The sequence below is a fragment of the Hesperophylax consimilis genome, chromosome 26, assembly GCF_061612785.1.
Source record: "Hesperophylax consimilis isolate HC1 chromosome 26, BYU_Hcon_1.0, whole genome shotgun sequence".
NCBI lineage: Eukaryota > Metazoa > Arthropoda > Insecta > Trichoptera > Limnephilidae > Hesperophylax > Hesperophylax consimilis.
In genome coordinates, this window is record NC_142861.1 from 12,861,767 (window position 1) to 12,881,469 (window position 19,703).

Genomic DNA, 19,703 nt, shown 5'->3' on the forward strand with positions numbered 1-19,703 from the left:
TACTGCCAATTGCAGAAAAAACCAACACCACTTCAAATGGATACTAAGTTCAAATTTGGCTTAGATATGTCGACAAGAAGATATTTTTTTCAGTTCAGACATTCATTTCTTCATAGTATAATGTATTAAATTAAATTCATCTTACACTAGTTATATAATGTTATCAATACACACTACATATAATATGTTTGATTGCCTGTCAGAGCACAATGTTTAAATCAATAATATTTACTAAACAATCTTTACTGCAAAAATATTTAAATTTAGTTATATGAAGATCATTATTATGGCAAGTGTAAATTTACAATACACAAAAAAACGCTTCCCATCTCATAAAATGTCAGGTCAACCTTGTTGTCAGACCAATAGAAAAAATAAAATGTAAAAAACAAAATGGCAGCATTTTTTCCATCTTTGTTATGTCATTATTCAAACATTCAAAATTGAATCAAGTTTGTTTTCACTATTAGGCCCTTCTTTCACGCAAGTATTCGATATTCGACGATTCGATTATCTTGGCGACTACGGCCATACATCTGCGCAAAGGTTCCACAGGTATACGTTGCAGACATTTTGTAAACTCGTTGGCAAAGCAAGTCTCCTGCAACCAGCCGGGCGAGGTTGTTCCCACTCACGTCGTTGAGACTTTAAAAATGACGTCACTTGTGTCAGATATTTTGTAACAATGCATGTGCTTTAAGGAACAAAACGTTCAACAAAGAATGACAGGATATAAAAATGACACCAACAGCTACAGCAACTATTTTGTTGTGAGTGAGGTTATGAAAGCATCCTAGTTAGACATTATGATAATTTCATTGGTGGCTATGCAGGTGTCTTGATTTCATTAGAAACGTATACGGTCTGTGTGCAACAAGTTGTTTGCGATGTGAGTACACAATATGAGTATTGGATTCTTGTGTATTCCTGCGGAAGAAGGACCTGAGAATGCTAAGCTTATAGTTCTGAAGAGGATAAAATGAATCTCACAAATAAAAATTAATAAGTAATATTGTTATTTTGAATTATCAACTTATTATTACTACATTATAATTATATTATTTAGAGAATCTTGTTCAATGATCAAAATTTAATATAATGTAAAATTCAATATGAAATAATAATGACAGGAGTTAGTTAATTTTAAGGACATTTTACACATTGCCTCGCAGTTTTACTGTTTGCAATATTTACACAAAATTATTATTAAATGAATTATAATATTAACAATAGAGGCCATATGAAAAAGTATTATATATTTTTTGTATTGTCATCAAAGTGAATAATAATTATTATTGTAGGTTATAAATTTAATATAAATTGATTATATTTTGTCAAGCGGTGAAGAATATCATAAAAATATCAATTTTGTTTTATTTAGAACATAACCCATAGCATGCAGAGGCCAGTTATTTCAACCATGGTTAAAGCCGTGGACCTAATAAGCCCTGGACAGAGCATTAGTGCGATTTTGTATAAGCAGTATTGAAGCCAAATCTAGGGTGAGGGGAGCCATATTGTATGACAAACTGATTTGAAATGATTTGTATGCAAAGTGGTACATAATGAATTTTATTTTTGTATTGATATTGAAATTATAAGAGCTTATGAATTTATTTTGGGTATTTGATTGGGAAATTCATTAAAAGATTTAAGTAGTTTTGGCATTTTTAATTTTTCACCCCGCGATTTCAATTTTTTCTCGAATAGTTCCGTCCAGAGCTTATTAGGTCCGTGATTAAAGGTAAAGTATTGTTTAAAATCTATGGTAACCTAAAAAGACTTCCACAGACAGCTAGCAGGCCCAAGTACTAAATGAAGCCATCGCGTCGAAAGGCTCGGCCATCATACCGTCCTTTCCTTTGATCAAGCCTAATATTCAATCCCTTCCAAAATGTTTTCTTAAAAACCAAAGATATACTACTGGGCAAACCAGTCGTCTACAGCGGCTTTTACAACCGACTGTCACTTAGAAGCTGGAGCAGAGGTTAAACTTCTAAACCATTCAAATTGACGTAAGATGAAGTTTTAGCAAGAATACTAAAATTACCTCAGATTTTAATCAAACCTTCAGTAACAACAACGATGCAACTGGCCAAGAAAGACTCAACTAGTGAGTTCTACCAAACAATGCAAGGTCTCATATAATATGGGTTAGAATGGTTTGCATACGTCCAAATATTTATAAGGTATTTTAAAACCAAAGGAAGATTTGTGTTACAAACCATTATAATAATAATAATTCTATTGATTAATTTATTTTACCAATTGCTTCATTAATATTATTAGCGTGCGCTTGTCTTAAAATACAAAATATGCAAAATGATGGCCATCATATTTACATCCATCATGGCGGGGCGATAATGCTTAACTTAATAAATCTATTTGTGTTACACACATTTCAAAAAAGCGATTCGCCAATTCTCTAAATACTCATAAATACAAATTTCACTTGTCAATCTTGTAATAACAACAATTTTATAGTATACCAACGAGTCTATTGCCAACAGTTGATTTACACTGATATATTTTTAATTCAATATACATTTTAACACTGCCAAAGGTTCTAGTCCGTTGCGACACACAATAGCCATTGAGACTCTCAGTAGCCAATTTGACACTCAGCGGCCAATTTGACACTATGTAGCCAATGTGACACTCAGTAGCCGATTTGATACTATGTAGCCGATTTAGCACTAAATAGCCAATTTGACACTCAGTGGTCATTTTGACACTCAGTATCCAAATTGACACTAAGTAGCCTATGTGACGCTCAGTAATCAATGTGAAACTCAGTAGCCAATTTGACGCTAAATAGCCAATTTGACACTCAATAGTCAATCTGACACTCCGTTGATTCAGGCACAGTACCGAAGGATGGCCACGATGACGGCGGTCAGTAACACTGATGTTGAGGAAGTCCTAGACGATGCAGATTCCGTGGTGTTGTCATTACTAGGTTTGTTGTGTATTTGGACGATGGGATCGTTGTTCTCTTCAACTGAAACAAAAAAATTATGTTAAAAAAGAGTTCGAAACATTTTGTTGCTTGAAACAAATAACAATAAGCTACAAATCCTTAGATACCTTATGAATTTTTCACAAAGCTTAACTTGTTCAGAAAAGGGACGAAGTTGGTAGCCTCCGTGAATATCGAACACTAGCTTCCTCTCCATTAAGTGATCAATTAGTGATGCAACATTTCCACCTTAGAGACAACAGCCACTGGGCAGAAGTTGAGGCATTTGCAAGCAGTCAAGTGTATTAGTGTCAACAACACATGAATTTGAAGATGAACTTACTTTCTCCGTTGCCAGAGCCCGAACCCTCGTTCCAATGGGATTCATTCTCGTCCTCATCATCGTTGAAGTCGTTATCCGATTTGCCGGACCCTGAGCCGTCCACGGAGCCAGCCTCGTCTCCCTGCATATAGAACTCCGAGAGAGGTGTGGTGCTGAGCTGGGACAGCACGATCTGGAAGCACAAGATAATAATTAAGAAAAAATGCATTGTTACTCTTCATGGGTAGGAGAAATGAACTAAACTATGAGGTATTTTGTTATGAATACTGTTCAAAATATGGGGAAAATTTAAAATTTATTTTTCTGACTGATCAGCATACTAATAATGCGTAATTTTAATTTTTCAACTGGCTACAATGTCATTATAACGTAGAATACTGGCCGGTAAAATGACTGTCACAGACTTTGGCCGGTGTAAAGTCAACAACGCCGCGTTCACAGACGAAAACAAACACGAGGTTTTGAAGAAGAGAAGAGAAACGGTAACATGAAGATTGAAATAATAAAAATTATGAAGAAAGCTTTTGTACAAGACCAACATAACAACCTACAGTGTGCCTCGGAATAGTTTATTTGTTGGGTTGAGTTTCCCAAAAAAATAACAAAAAGTTTATCAAAATTGTTAATAATTATGTGACACATGATAAATGTTTCATAAATCTATTTGTTCGTTCGGGTCGAGTTTTCCAAAAAATAACAAAATTTTTATTAAAATAGTTTTTCTTACCTGGGTCATGTGCCTGAGCTGGTCACTCAGCTTGGCCACCCTCGTATCTGCCCCGGGTGCCCCCTGGCTGCTGGCGGCCACCCCAGGAATCTCCACCTCTGGATTGTACTTCTGGAAACTGGCGCTAGAGCCGACCACCGTCTTGGTGTACCTGGAAACAGATATGCATTGATAATTATAAAGAAGAATGGGTTTATGGTGTAGAGATTTGTTTTACATTACTCCACACAGGAAGCCCTGAGGAAAAAAAATTCCCTCAGGGGATGTCATCTTTGGGGACGTTGAGTAGTGGGTCTTTTGAGAAAAGGAGAAATTGTTCCACAGCCGAGCGGTTCTGCCGCGGTAAGTAAAAACAGTGTCTTTCTTGAGAGTCTCAAGGGAGATGGCAGGGAGTGGCAGTGTTAACCTCAAGTGACAAATGTAAACCATGTACAAACGTTTGGTGTGTTTCCCAACTATGTATGCACAGGTGCCAAAGGAATCAATGATGGCTGGTTCTTCAGATGATCTTCCATTGAAATACTAGTGAAAAAAAGAGATGCATAACCTAGAGACAGAACAAAGTGTCTGATGGTTAATTATAAATTACATATTTGTGTGAAATTGTGGATAAAAAAAGATTTTTAATATCCCTATTAGAGATCATTCAATGTAAAGTTAAAAAAAAATTCTTTCCTTCGAATTCATTTAAAAGACATCAGAAGCACTAGAGATAAAAATACTAAAGAGAGTAACAAATTGGTTTTGCAAACAGATATAATGAGGGAAGCCAAGGAAGTTTTCAAGCCACAAGTCTATTTTTTTAATTATATTTAGGTATTGAATTTTTAGCTTCAGACAAAGATGGTGATTACCTTTCTTAAATATTGTGCTTCCTGCAGAGATGTGCAAAATGGGTACCCAAAACCATTTGAAATACAAAATGGAAATGGGTCAAAACTTTTCCATTTGAAAATGCAAAATGGTTTTTAGAAAAGCATTTCAAATGCAAAATGCAAAATACCTATTTTCAAAATGCATTGAAAATGCAAAATGGTTTCTCATTCAAACAATTAAAATAATTATAGAATTTTTATTATTATTTTTTTGGTAAACTAATGTTTAAGACAAGATATTTTATGCATAGCACAAAGGGTAACAATTATTTTACAAGCAATAATTATCCCGTTGGCGTCATGTATCTTTTATCAGGAGATTTTTCAATGTGGATGAGTGTTTCAGGCGAATAATTATTGCTTGTAAATTAATAGAATTTTTAAACAATTTTGTCATTTTATAATGGACATCAATGTAGAACAAACATATTATGATGGTAAATCATTTACATGATGTTAAATCCAAAAACACCACGACTACAGATTATGAAACCACAAAAAATTTGCGCGGGACTAATGTTGCCAACGTAAAAACATAGAAACTGCTATCTAACATTTAATATTACAGCGTCATGGCCCCATGTTCAGTATTTGAATCAGTATTTTTTGTAATGGTATCACTCAATTACCAGGGCTCCTACCAGGGAGCAACTTGACAAATGTAAATTATCTCTCATAGCGAGGTTGAGGACCGACTGATATTTGGGGCTTATGAAAAAAAGGTGAGTGGAGATAGTAGGAAGAATGTTGCAAAAAAGCATTTAAAATGGAAAATGCATTGAGAAAAGCATTTAAAATGCAAAATGCAAAATGGTTTTTAGAAAAGCATTTAAAATGGAAAATACCCATTTTGCATTTCCATTTGAAATGGATTTATTTGAAATAAAGCACATCTCTGGCTTCCTGTAATAAACACTACTATATTATTGACTTACGTATTGACTAATGTATTAACTTCCTTAATGACTTTTGGGGATTTGGTAAGGAGACAGATGAAAGAGGTAGGTTGTGATGTCACAGCGTTTATTTTATTTGAGTCAGTGCAATAGTGAGATGACTCCGGACCGATGCTCACACAGTTGGTGGACATAGATTGACGGTGGATATTGTCAGTGGCGAATCCTTCATGTCAAAGATAAACACCAAGTGAAAGTGCCAATGACAGCGGTGGAGTGGTCGAGGCGATAAAGTCGGTGGCTCGACATCACGATGGTGGAGACTGGACTTGTAGATGTGTTCAACACTGGGGATGACGTTGAGTCTTCCTTTGAGAGTTGAGTTGTGAAGCGAGATAGCCGAAGGTATAATTGACCTGGTCGGCAGATGCAGGCCGGCGAAGATGTCGCAGGGCCAATGCGCTTATGTAATCCCGCAGAATTGATGATTATCAGTAGCTTTTCCTTTAAGGTTCGTGCAACGCCAGGCGTAGTAAGTACCTTTCGATGTTTCGCTATTAGGTTCTAAGGCGATGCGAGTTGCATGGGCGAACATTCCCGAAGATTTCTAGTAGATTACCGCTACAGACTTCTCTATTGACTTGTGTAATGAATTCTGAATTGGCTTCTTTATTGACTTCTGCGAAGAATTCTATATTGACTTACACATTGACTTGCTGACTTCTGCACTGACTTCTGTATCGGCTTTTATATTGATTTCTGTATTGGCTTGTGTATTGACTTCCGCACAGACTTCTCTATTCTTGAATACACATTTTACAAATGATTACAGTGGTTTATATTGTAGTACAGAAAAAAGGTACAAAAAATAAAGAAAATAAGTTGATATAGGTAAAATTGTGTGTGTTATTGTATGTTAGGTGAACACCTCACTAGGAGAACCTGTGCTGAGGTGTTAACGTGTTTGTGATTAAGTGTGACAGTTATTTATGTGTTGTAGTAGAAAGTTAATTTCTGCGTTGACTTCTGTATTTACTTCTGCATTTCCTCCTGCACGGACTTAGTTACTGGCTTATGTATTTATTTCTATATTGACTTCTGCACTGACTTCTGTATTGACGTATGTATATATGTTTGCATTGGCTTCTGTGTTGAATTCTGTACAGACTTCTGTATTAACTTCTGCATTGACTTCTGGGCTGACTTCTGCATTAACTTCTATATTGTTTATTTCTATGCCTACTTTTGTAACCCGTTCTTCATTTTTATCTGTGCTCCTACCAACAAGCTACTTGGAGTGGCTCAGCAGAAGAAATGTTTTTTTCTGTAATTACTCGTTTCTATTAGAAATACATAAAATTGAAAAGATACTCACTCTCCAACGCGCTCCCCGTTCCAGCACTCGGCGCCGTCCAGCTGCTCGGCGAAGCTCTCGTCCCGGCACAGTGTGTCAGCCAGGTTGAGGAAGAAGCCGCGAGAGCGCGTCACCGAGGCCAGGAAATGTAGCAGGCGCGCGTCGGCCGACGAAGAGCGCAGGGAACCGCCGCGCGCGGGCCGCTGCGGTCTCGGGCTGTGTTGCCGGCGGTCAGCGGCCGCGTCAGGAGCGGGCCCGTCGGCGGACATCTTGGCATGGCCGCACGCTCGCTTCACCTAGGTAAACAAACATCAACTAATTAGTCACATTTATATTAGCCTTGGTGAACCTGGTCGGTAGCTACTAGCTACTTCTGCACGAGCAGTTTCGTAACTTCACTTAGATCAGCGATTGCGTAGTTAACCTAACCTAACATAACACTTCGTGACAATTTTTTAATGTAAATTTATGAAGTGGGTTAACTTCCACTTCCGAGATATTCATTTATTTATTCACGAAAACAAAATAGAAATTCAAATACATAGATATATTTTAAAATACTATAAATTTTACCACTGGTTTTGTTAAGGTAATAATATGAAAATGGGCATTAACTTTCAAGATAAAGATTTAGGACGGGTTGTTTCGGAGAATTTGAACAATTCATCAAATTTCAACCTTCATTTCCGGGTTCTGTGAAAGTCCTATTCGAGTTCTGTTATTATATCATTACCTATAGGCTAGTTGCTTGAAAAAACTGAAATGAAAACAGAACTCGAAAAAATATTTCACAGAACTTGAAAATGAACTTTGAAATTTGATGAATTATTCAAATTCTCCAAAACAACCCGTCCTTAGTAAATGGAAGAATTGCCTATTTTATTTAGTATTGCGAATATCGAATAAGGTAGTAAATAATTCTTAGCGAATGCCTCCTGTTCGGCGGTTATTTTTTAAACTTTTATTTTTGTGAGGATTGCCGCCGGGAGTGATGCCGAATAATAAAGGAGAGTGGGAGTTGCCGCCGGGAAAGATGCGGAATAATAAAGGTGGGTGGGAGTTGCCGCCGGGAGTGAAGCGGAGTAATAAAGGTGGGTGGGAGTTGCCGCCGGGAGTGATTCCGAATAATAAAGGTGGGTGGGAGTTGCCGCCGGGAGTGATTCCGAATAATAAAGGTGGGTGGGAGTTGCCGCCGGGAGTGATGCGGAATAATAAAGGTGGGTGGGGGGTGTTGCCACCGGGAGTGATGCGGAATAATAAAGGTGGATGGGGGGTGTTGTCGCCGGGAGTGATGCGGAATAATAAAGGTGGGTGGGGGGTGTTGCCGCCGGGAGTGATGCGGAGTAATAAATAGCCTATTGAATTTTACGGCAATTACAGATTTACTATTATTATGGATACAACTAGCGACTTGTCTTCTCTAAAGGTTATTGTTATTGGGGCCGATGGCAAACAGGACTGGGAATCTGAAATGAATTTCCTATACTATATAATATTTTATTACATCGTTTGTGAAATAATCCACATAAATTAATTAAATACTAATTTGCTCCGCCGGGTTTGTGACCATCTGGTCAGGAGTCAGGAGCCAACAATCTGACCGCTCTGCGACGGAGGCCTTCATTGTGCCGTGTATTAACGGGACAAAATTTCCGCGAGCCGAGCCGCAAATTATGGGAAAGGAATGAAGCAACCGTAAACGAAGCGAAACGCCGCTGGCTCACGGAAATTTTGTCCTGTTTATACGTACCTTTAAATTCTCAAAATGACAAACTTTCCTATTAACAAACAAAAGCAATCTTCAAAAACATTCATGTCAATTTGATAATTACTATTGACATGAATGTTACAGAAAAACGGATAAGAAAAAAAGTGCGTGGGTTTCAACAAATTAGGCAGTGGGCACCTATTCGAATCGTAAGCATAATAAAAAAATGGCGTCTCGCAATTAAAGGAACAAGATACAAAGCTACTTAATAAATATGTTCGAACGGTTCTTAATTAAAATCACCGGATGAACAACCTTTTTCAAGGTTGAATTGAAATCTTGTGACTGGATGGGAATCGTCGGGCATTGCAGTCGTGTTGTTGACGGCCTTCATAACTTAATGTTCGATGCCCCAAAGTTGAGTTATTTAGAGCATCGAACATTAAGCTATGAAATCTTGTGACTGAATGGGAATCGTCGGGCATTACAGTCGTGTTGTTGACGGCCTTCATAACTTAATGTTCGATGCCCTAAAGTTGAGTTATTTAGAGCATCGAACATGACTGGATCTGAATAGTCGGGCAATGCAGTCGCGTGGTTCACGGCGTTCATAGCTTAATGTTCGATGCTCTTAAGTTGTGTTATTTCACACAAATTCAAATATAACACTGTCATCAAATGGCCATTCAGCGCCATTTTATTTTTTGATTGTTGAAATATATCCGTTAAATGCCAATTCTAAGTTCGTGAACAAATTGTGATCAGCAGAAGAGGACAACTATCATGCTTTTATACGTGTCAGCTTATTACAATTCGATAGAAAACTGAAAAGCACCTACTCGTAGAATCGGCGTTAAACGGGGTCCTCTCAAATGTAAAATAAAAATCAAAATCGAGCTAAATGGCCATTTGATGACAATGTTACATTTGAATTTTTGCGAAACAACTGGGCCTAAGTAACGCCCTAGTAAAATACAATCAAGGAACCAGTAGGAATACCTTTGCAATCCCCAGTTGGGGTATATGTGAGGCTCAAGTAAAAAAGCGAAAGGTAAGGAAATGTGCAAGAGGAAGGTTTCGTATACACCCTTGATGAATATCAATTTTTTGTTGAAATTGTTCAGATTATTTCATATTTTCAACTTTAAATTGTTTTTATTTGCTTAAAAGTCTACTGCTGAAAATAATCAATTAACCCTTGAAAAAGTTGTTATGTTGTGTTAAAATCATTTAAATTGCTTTTATATTTTCGCATTATTTTTCAACTGAATCAATTTACCATTTATAAATATCTAAATTTAATCGTGTTGAAATTGTATCGCTCTGATATGTAAACATTTTAATCTTTTAGATTTAAATTTTTTAAATAAAATAAACAATAAACAGTGTTAATCTCAAGTGACCTATCCGGTTAAAATTTCGTCCGGTATATTATCTGCCTATACAAAATATAAATAAACAATAATATGTGTACATGTAAATATAGTTTTGTATTAGTAATTGACGAAGCGTTGGATACAATCTGTTGGCCATTAATTGATAATAGTTTGACTAGTCTATAATAGTTAGTAATGTATTGTATATTTGTACAGCGCCCCTGAAGTGATTTTGCATAAAAACGGGGGTATACAAATCGTCCAAATATTATTATGATTACTCGGTTGCGACGTGCGAAGGAAATTTTTTTATTTTAAATTGAAATAAATGTATCATTGGACAGCAAAATGATATATATCTACGTTTATTACTCCAAATATGCTCAGAAATCGCTGGTTAGCTGTATATCTGGTATCCAAAAATAATTATTTTTTTAAAATTTATATACCCTTTTAAATTAAAAATTCCTAATAAATTACACACATAAATAAATTAATACAAATATGATTTAAGATTTTCACGGCCAAAAGTATTTTTGTTATTTGTTTTTGGGGTATTATGCCGTGTTGCGCTAACTCCTTCTTTAGCCAACGTTTCGGACAGCATTGCAGTGTCCATCATCAGGGCAGATGTGTTATTTAAATGTGTTATTTAAATAACACATCTGCCCTGATGATGGACACTGCAATGCTGTCCGAAACGTTGGCTAAAGAAGGAGTTAGCGCAACACGGCATAATACCCCAAAAACAAATAACTCTCGAACGGTGGGTTTTGGCATGAAATTTATCTGGAATTAAATAAGATCAAATTACTAACTATTTTCAGACTGTAATTTAAATTACAACCATGATATGATAAGGAGCATGTAAAAATCTATTTTCCGATAAAATTAAGAAGATACGCCATGTTTTTTTATTATTTTTCAACAAGAATAATAAATACTGTTGAAATCGGTTTAGACCGGAAAGTCAATTTCGGGGTGAAACCGGTTAGTAAAAGCAGTAAATAATATATTAAAATACACGTGCGTTTCTTTACGGTATCAAAATATTCGGTCAACGTGACAGTTATTTTTTATATTTTTTCTGGAAAGAAAAAATATTCAAATCTAAAAATTTCGTTTCGATGGCAAAACTATCGACAGCAAAACTTTTCGCTCTGCAAAATTGCTAAATTCTGAAAAAAGGTCAGGCCCTTAATAATCAGGGTAGCCGTTAAAATAAAGCACACAAAGCAATATTGTTACCTTTTATTGGTTGTAAATTGTAAATGTGATTGGACGATACAAGGATTCTGCGATTTATAACCCATCAACCATAAATGTGTAGCGATAAATATAACATCCGTTAAATTTATTTTCCTATTTCGAGTAAAACCTTCCTACATACGAGTATATATCGCCTTTCTCCTGGATGGCGATATTAAATGCAGAATAAAAAAATATTTAATAACCTATTCAGATATATTTATTTATCAATTTTTCTTACGTTATACAAGGTCAATTTTGGTAAGGTCATCGAACTTAACAATCGACACTGCAACACCAAAATAATAGCGACAGATATCCTTTCAAAATTCATGACGCACTTTAAAAAAAAATCATTCGATCGAAAATTATTCATCTATGAAAAAGCAGATTAAGAATTCTTTTAAGTTTATCCTTAAGGCTCCATTAGAAGTGTTAAAAAATAAGAAGAAGATTACTGAAGACGGTTTAAAGGGGAGATATTATATAAATCCGAATGATAGAGGGAGAGCGCTAATCTTAAAAATAAAAGATTATAATGAATAGGCGTAAGTAACTATTGTGAAAATATTTAATAAAACACGACTTATATAAAATAGAGCAAAAATATTTCAACATCGGAGTAGCATTTAAAGAAATACTGTGAATGCTTTCATACCCATAACATGTTAAATAACAGAACCAGATGTGTTAATAATTTTCGGAGGCAATATCATAAAATTACTTTTTCAACTCGACATCTGAATAGAGATTAATCTTAAAAAATAACTATTTTTTAAGAGCTTAAAAACTTTAAGAATTTAAGGGAATATGTTATTTGTTGGTATAAATTCGGAATGCGGAGTCTTAAACACAAACAAACACAATACGGCGAGCAATCCATTAGCTACGAGGGGGGCAGTTTATATAATTGCCTAACCATGAAGTACGAGTGCGGATTGCTTTACTACGGAGTCCAACTTGTTTTGTTAATCATCAAGCCGTTATTTCGCAGAGTATAGCTGTATAAAACTTGGAGGTCTCAGCTGGCTAATGGGGATATTGTGGTTACCGGTGTAAAAATAAACCATACGTTAGTTCTTCTTTTGGTCGCCAAACATTTTCGTTTGTAAATCAGTAATCAAGATGGTTGGGATTGAACTTAAACTAGGTTAAACTAACTTAAGATACAGGTACTACGTATATTATGTTAGGTTATACCAACATAAGCATGGACCTAAAAAGCCCTGGACGAAGCAATGCGAGCACAATTTGAATACGCGGGATGAGGGGAAAGATGAATTGAAAATGGCAAAACGTACTTAATTTTTTTAATGTCGTATCCTATTCCTTGTCTCATAAAATACCCCCAAAATCGTAAGCCGTTATAACTGCATCAACAACACAACATAATAATAGTTCATTATGCACCAGTTTGCGTACAAATCAGTTCAAAATTTAGTCATACAAGATGGCTGTCAGGCAATTTCCCTTCACCCTAGATTTGGCTTCAATGTCATTTATACAAAATCGCAATAATGCTCTGTCCAGGGCTTCTTAGGTCCATGAACTTAAGTCATGTTAGGTTATTACTAAATCACGATACGATTTTGACCTACCTTCGTAATTTGAATGTATTTACTGATGGCATACCAATACTGTTGGTGGCACCAAATATCTTCCAACTTCGGCTAAATTGAGTTACCATATTTCAATTCTTGAAGTCTACGCGTAAAGTTATTACCAGAGCTAAAGTCGCAGTCAGGGCTTTGTATTGTAGTAACTCTCTATTTAAAATAAATGCAAATAGCTGCCTTACAAAATAAAAATCACAACACAATCTCACGGGAATTATACATGATGATAATATGTACCATCAAATTCCTATCACCGAATAGCTACCACCCAACAGATTAACAAAACGCCATCTCAATATCGCGGGATATACTAGTTATAGTGATTTGGTTAATCGTAGAGTCAAAGTTGCAGCCAGAGCCTTGTAGTGGGACATTTTGGCTAAAGTTTGTACACGTGTTAATCATTTTAATGATTTCCATTCCATTGCTTTTACATTTTATTTATTATATATTCCACCAATAACAATAAAATTATTGATGAAATTATAGACAGCCCTGATTTATTGAGCCTGATCCAACCAACTAGAACTAGTGAATCGAAAATTCTTTTTAATTACAAGAATAGTATCATGACCGAGTCATTTAGATACTCGCTTGTTCCTAGATTACATAAGCTGTCAATACTTTCGTAGAAATAGTAGATGTGTTCAACTGCACGGAATATAGTTACAAGAAGGCTAGTAACATACCTCAATAATAAATTACTAAAATTACTTGCTGCCCATAATACTAGTGGTAATCAATTGGATTCTTCAGTGGACATCTTCAATTTATCACTTAATAAATACAGGTTGCGTTTTATGTTCCAGGTCTATTTTGTTTAGCCGCCATTTTGGTTTTGATGACATTTGTTAGTTGGCATTTGACAGTCGTAACAATGTGTTCAAATTATTTAAAGAAAATGAGTTAAATAATGGTGAACGCGGACAAAATTACGTGACTTGTGACTAACCAAATAATGACAAAAAGTGGTAATACCGACTGCCCCACACAATTTCCTCTGATCCCCTGATTTTACTCTCCAGATTTTTCCCTATGGGGGGTACTTGAAGGAAAAGGTGTACTCCAATAAACCAACTACAGCCTCGATTCTTAAGGACAGCATTCGAAATGAAATTGTTGAAATAACGCCAGAAGTCTGCGAAAATGTTATAAAAAATGTGCCACTTGACCGAAATCATATTCCATACATAATGTTAAAGTACATAGTCAATCATTAAAATATATAATTGTATTTCGTTTAAAAATTATTAAAAAAAAAATCGACCTGGACCATAAAACGCACCCTGTATATAAGATGTTAGCTGGGTCAGACCAATTAGGTACAAAAAATAATTATAATACCTATGTAACAGAAATTTTTTTATGTGATTTTTTTTTCAACTTTTTATCCAAATTTACGTAAACACTTTATATTTTCCAAAAATATATTATGTGAGCTATTTAAGACACCACAAAATTAATTACGAAATCAGACATTGTTTCATTAGATGTAGGAATTGGAAGTGGTAAAAAACCCACTACCTTTTGATCTTAATAATTAATTAAAAATGTTTACATGTTCGACATTTGTATTAAATTAACTAAATAAAGTGTTCAAAATATTAAACTTTCCAATATTCTATAATACGTAATATGAAAAACCAATCAATATCGTATGACATGACAAAAACGCAATGTACAAACTTTGGCGAAACTGGCTATCTGTGTAATTTTAAATTTAGGCAAGGAGGTACTCCCAAAAGACTAAAAATAACCGCCATCTGACGGAATTTTCGGAAAGCATGTTTTGTGTGCGCCGCTAAAATAAATGTCTGTGATGGCGCAGTAACAATGCTAATGGTCCCCTTGTAAACCAACACGGGATAACTGGACCAATAAAACCTGCTTGGACACTTCCGCAACGTTTACAGGGCATTACATCTCTCAACTTCTGAACAAACAAACAATAATTGTAATAAAACTAGCTTTACTACCCGGCCTCGGACGAGAAGTGGATTGAAAATAAATTCTTATAATCATGGCGTCTATTTTTTTGACACCTAAACGATACGTTAAAGTTTTATAGCTTGCGATGGAAATGACGTTGTGAGTGGAAACCAGTTGCGTTGACATAGAAATTTCAGTTATAAAAAGCTGTGAAATTATCACGACGCTAAACCTCGCCGTTCGAGGGTGGGAGCAATTTTTCTGCTTCAAGATTAAGATTATCGGATTAAAAAACTGTGATAGTGAAAGTTAATTTTTTTCTGAAGGAATTGGGAAGAAGAAGATGAAAGGGGATATTTCTATGAAATTTAATTTTTGTATGCAATGTTTCTTCGCAAGTAAAATAAACTGATATACCTACGATACACATCGTAATGGAAGTAACTTTTTTTAAAAAATCCAACTAAATTAATATTTATTTTGGTTCTAACCATGTCTTAGGACGGGCCATAAATAAACGGACGGGCTAACCCCTAGTTACAAACAGCAAAACCAAATTGGGTAATTCATTCGAACGTACCAAAGACAACAAAGTTATCCTGAACGTAGAAGTAGAGAGAGAAACTTGTGACCATAGACAAACAGTGAATTAGTTGGGTCAACACTGGTCTCCGCGACTTACAAAGTTGCCAGTGGCAATGTGGCATTGAGACCAGGTACTTGCTTAATAAAGTAGGTACCCTTTACGAGTGGGGCAGAATTTATTAATTAGAAGCGACAGGGGTGTTTTACAAGTTTAAAAAAAAAAACTGGGTCAAGGGAATTTTTAAACTTTTTTTCCCGTTTTATCATTTCTTCGGTAAAAGAATTTCGTTTTTTTGAGGCAAAATATAGAGGGATGAGAGAACAGAGAACAAATCTTTTCAAACAACAATGGTTGAAAACAATATTAATTGATTCATGAAAGCTTTGACTAAATATAAAAACATCGAGTTTAGAATTAAACAACCTGATTTAATTAAACAATTGAAAACATAGGAGATACAAACAACATGGTGTCCCGTCTCAATTTGAAGAATTAAATACATACTTCAAACCTCTGATAGAAATGACGTCACGGACTGAAAGAGTTGCACTGACCCAAAAATTCCAGATAAAATAAAAGAGTTTACAGTTTAAGAGTTTTGCTTATCCAGACAAACAGATTCCGGCTTTATAGTTTTAATTTATGTTTATGTTTAAATGCTGTGTTAAAAGGTTCTCTGTCCGTTAAATTTCCATGTAGTGGGCGGTTGTTCCGCTTCGCAACTGCCTAACCCCGTGACAACGCTGCCTTAAAGGGTCACATAAAGGACTTCCCAAAACAAGGGTTTTAAAACAATTTATACCTCATCAGAACCCACTTCGTGTCTTTTTGGGGTGGGTAATTATAATTACAATTTTAATTTGATATGCAAAACAAATCTATTATTTAAGATTTAATATATAAATAAATTAACGGTGTCTGAAAAAACTGGGTCATATTTTTTTTTATAAAAAATAAGGTTTGAATAATGCGTTCGAAAAGCGAAATGGCTATCATGTAAACCAAAATCTGAATAAAAAAGGTTTGTCCAAAAGGGGGTTAGGCGCAAAATTGAGATAATATCAGTATAAAAGGAAAGAGCTGATTTTTTTAAATTTTACAGAAGATTCTAAATGAATATAGGTCGATTGATTGACGAGAGCCTTCGTTATATCGACCAAATAATACTCGTATCATGTCATCAAATATGCCTGCTTAATTTTCAAATAGATTCGGGGTTTTAATATTACAAATCGACATAAGCAACTAAAAATATTAAAAATTTTGCGCTCACAAATGGATAAGTTTTTAAATTGACCCATGGTTTTTATCGTGTAAATAGTAATTACCACTTTACACGAAACACAAAAAACATGTTTAATTAGACAATGGTATTAAAAATTATTATTATCAATGTCCCCAGTGCTTTTCAACGTGTGTATGGATGAACTTAGTAAAACACTAGATACAACAAGAATCGGTTGCCATATTGCCGGGGTATGTATGAACAATATTAGCTATGCAGACAACATGGTCATACTAGCTCCATCGGTAGGAGCGATGAGAAAACTTCTGTCAATATGCGAAGCTTACGTTGATAGTCACGGGCTGATGTACAATGCTAAAGTCATCCCTGCTGATATAAAATGCAAATACTGGTCCCATTGTCATTCCACCCATACTTCTCGGCGGGGCCAACCTGAAAATCTGCAGCGAAATCAAATATTTGGGGCATGTCATCACCGATGACCTAAATGATAAAAATGACATAGAACGCCAAAGAAGAGTACTGAGTGTGCGAGCTAACATGCTTGCCAGAAGATTCAACAAGTGCAGTCCTCCGGTGAAGAAGCAACTTTTCCAAATATAGTGTATGAGCTTCTACACTAGCGAGCTATGGGCGACACACACACAAGGCGTCATGAACACACTCCGAGTACAGTACAACCACGCATACAGAGCCCTATTTGGCCTCCCCTGGCGATGCAGCGCCTCACAGATGTTCACCGAAGGAAGGGTGCATGGGTTCGATGCTTTGATGCGCCACAGAATAGCCGGGACGAGTTAGCGCTACCAGAGATCGGACAACACTCTTGTCCAGGCCGTTGCCCAGTGGTAGGGTGCGTCTCTACACCAGAGATGGAGAATTTCACTCAAGCCACCCATAAAGTCCTAATGTATTCATCAATTTATTATTTCTTTATTTATTTATTTCTATATTGATTTTTTATGTATTAACTTAAATGTTAACTTTTATGGCAGCTCTGTCCAGCTGAAATAACTCATTATATGACTCATTTGGTATAACTAAGTTTCACCAATCATATCCATCAAATTGTGAACAAAGGTATGAAAACACTAGGCTTCGTATTAAAAACAACTAAAAACTTTGATTCTTTACAAGCCATTAAACTATTATACGTATCTCTAGTAAGAAGTCTAATTGAATATAACTCAGTAGTTTGGTCTCCATCTTACAAAATTCACATTAACAACATTGAGCGAGTACAAAAAAAATTCTACGTTTTATAAATTTTAAATTAAATATCCCTCAATTTCTTATTAAATACTCTAAACATACATACATTAGAAGATAGACGTAAAATAAACGATTTAACGTTCTTATTCAAAATACTTAACTCTAAATTCGACTGTTGTGAACTCCTGCAACTTATAAACATACATACACCCACAGTAACAACACGACAAAATACAATATTCTACAGCAGCACACATAAGTGTAACTACATTGCCCACTCTCCGATACAACGACTTCACACCATAGGAAATCATTACTTGGGTGATGTTGACATATTCAATACCAACTTGGGAAGTTTTGTGGATCATTTAAAACATTTATTTCAACAATACTCCTAAACACATCATGTAAACCTACAAATAGCTGTAATTTTCTGTTTTTGTTTCTTGTGTTTGTATGACTTGTTGCATAGCTTTTATCAAATGTAATTTTATTCTTATTTATGTTTCAAAGTATCTGTCAAATTAAAATTATACTACCAACCATGTAAAAGCCCTCTGGGCGTTAAATAAATAAGTAAACATTAATAAAATTGGCAATCCAGTAATGAACGCCTCTGAACTCGCACAAGGAAATAGGCACAAGCAGCGAGGGACAAGAATGTAAACTGTAAACCTCGCGAGACAGAAGAATAAATGGCTCGTTGTACAAATATCACAAAGCAACCAAACAAATTGGGGTACGAATTGTCCCTCGCGTTCCCACCCTAACTTGTCTGAAGTCATAAAACGCGACCCTCGACAATAATGACTTATTTGCGGGGCGCGGCTGTTTATCATGACGAAAGTTTAGTTTACAGGTATTTTATTATTTGTGTTTAATGCGACCAACTTGTTTGTGGCAGGTAGAACGAAACTTGTAAATTTAATCTCCATTTAACCTTCAAGCGGGGGCGTGGGCTTTTACAACAAATCTAGTTATCAATTAATTCATTATTTTAAAGATTCATGATCAAAATCTGCAATCGCACTCGATGTAATTATTGAAAGTAGTGTGATCGCTGATGATATTTCTTATTTTTGAATGCCCTCTTTTTTAACAGGACAATTTTGTAGGACTCTCTCAATGCCGATGGTTTATGTGCTTTATTCCGCTTAAGCAGCTAAGCTAGGCGCATGTAGTTTAGGCGTTTTTTGCACGAAGAACTTTGAAACCTACTCCACAGCGCGGGAGTGGATGTGAGAGGTATGAATGGTATAAACATTGGATCATTACATACGCATTTCGGATTGCCCGGCAGTGAATACGTTGCAAGAAAACGGCGTAACGTTTCGACGCCGCGCGACCGCTTGAAGGTTAAAATACAAAAATGTAGTAAATGATTTTTTCTGTTCTGTATTGAGATCCAGAAATAATTCAAAACTAATAGTATCAACACCAAGTAAAAACTAAAGATCCCGAAACTCGTGTGTTTTAAGTAGAGCATTCGCTCAATGCTAACTTATAATATTTAATTTTCTAACATACATTCCATATGTTATCGTGAAAAGGATGTTTGTTTTACACCTTCAAATGCTTAAACCAATATGGTTTGCATTTTATCGTACATTGTTTAAACAAGACTATGT

At 35.5% G+C, this 19,703-nt stretch overlaps 1 protein-coding gene across 1 annotated transcript in view; it reads right to left on the reverse strand.

The window, feature by feature from the left end:
* Positions 1 to 556: 556 nt before the first annotated feature.
* dally (division abnormally delayed protein) overlaps positions 557 to 19,703 on the reverse strand; it is a 484,927-nt gene continuing 465,780 nt past the window's right edge. Inside the window, exons 4-7 of the mRNA XM_089647675.1 lie at positions 7,176 to 7,450; positions 4,030 to 4,180; positions 3,303 to 3,474; positions 557 to 3,001 (exon numbers count right to left, since the gene is read on the reverse strand). Coding sequence (XP_089503801.1) covers positions 2,859 to 3,001; positions 3,303 to 3,474; positions 4,030 to 4,180; positions 7,176 to 7,450 — 741 coding nt within the window. The 3' untranslated portion in view covers positions 557 to 2,858. The remainder of the gene's footprint in view (positions 3,002 to 3,302; positions 3,475 to 4,029; positions 4,181 to 7,175; positions 7,451 to 19,703) is intronic.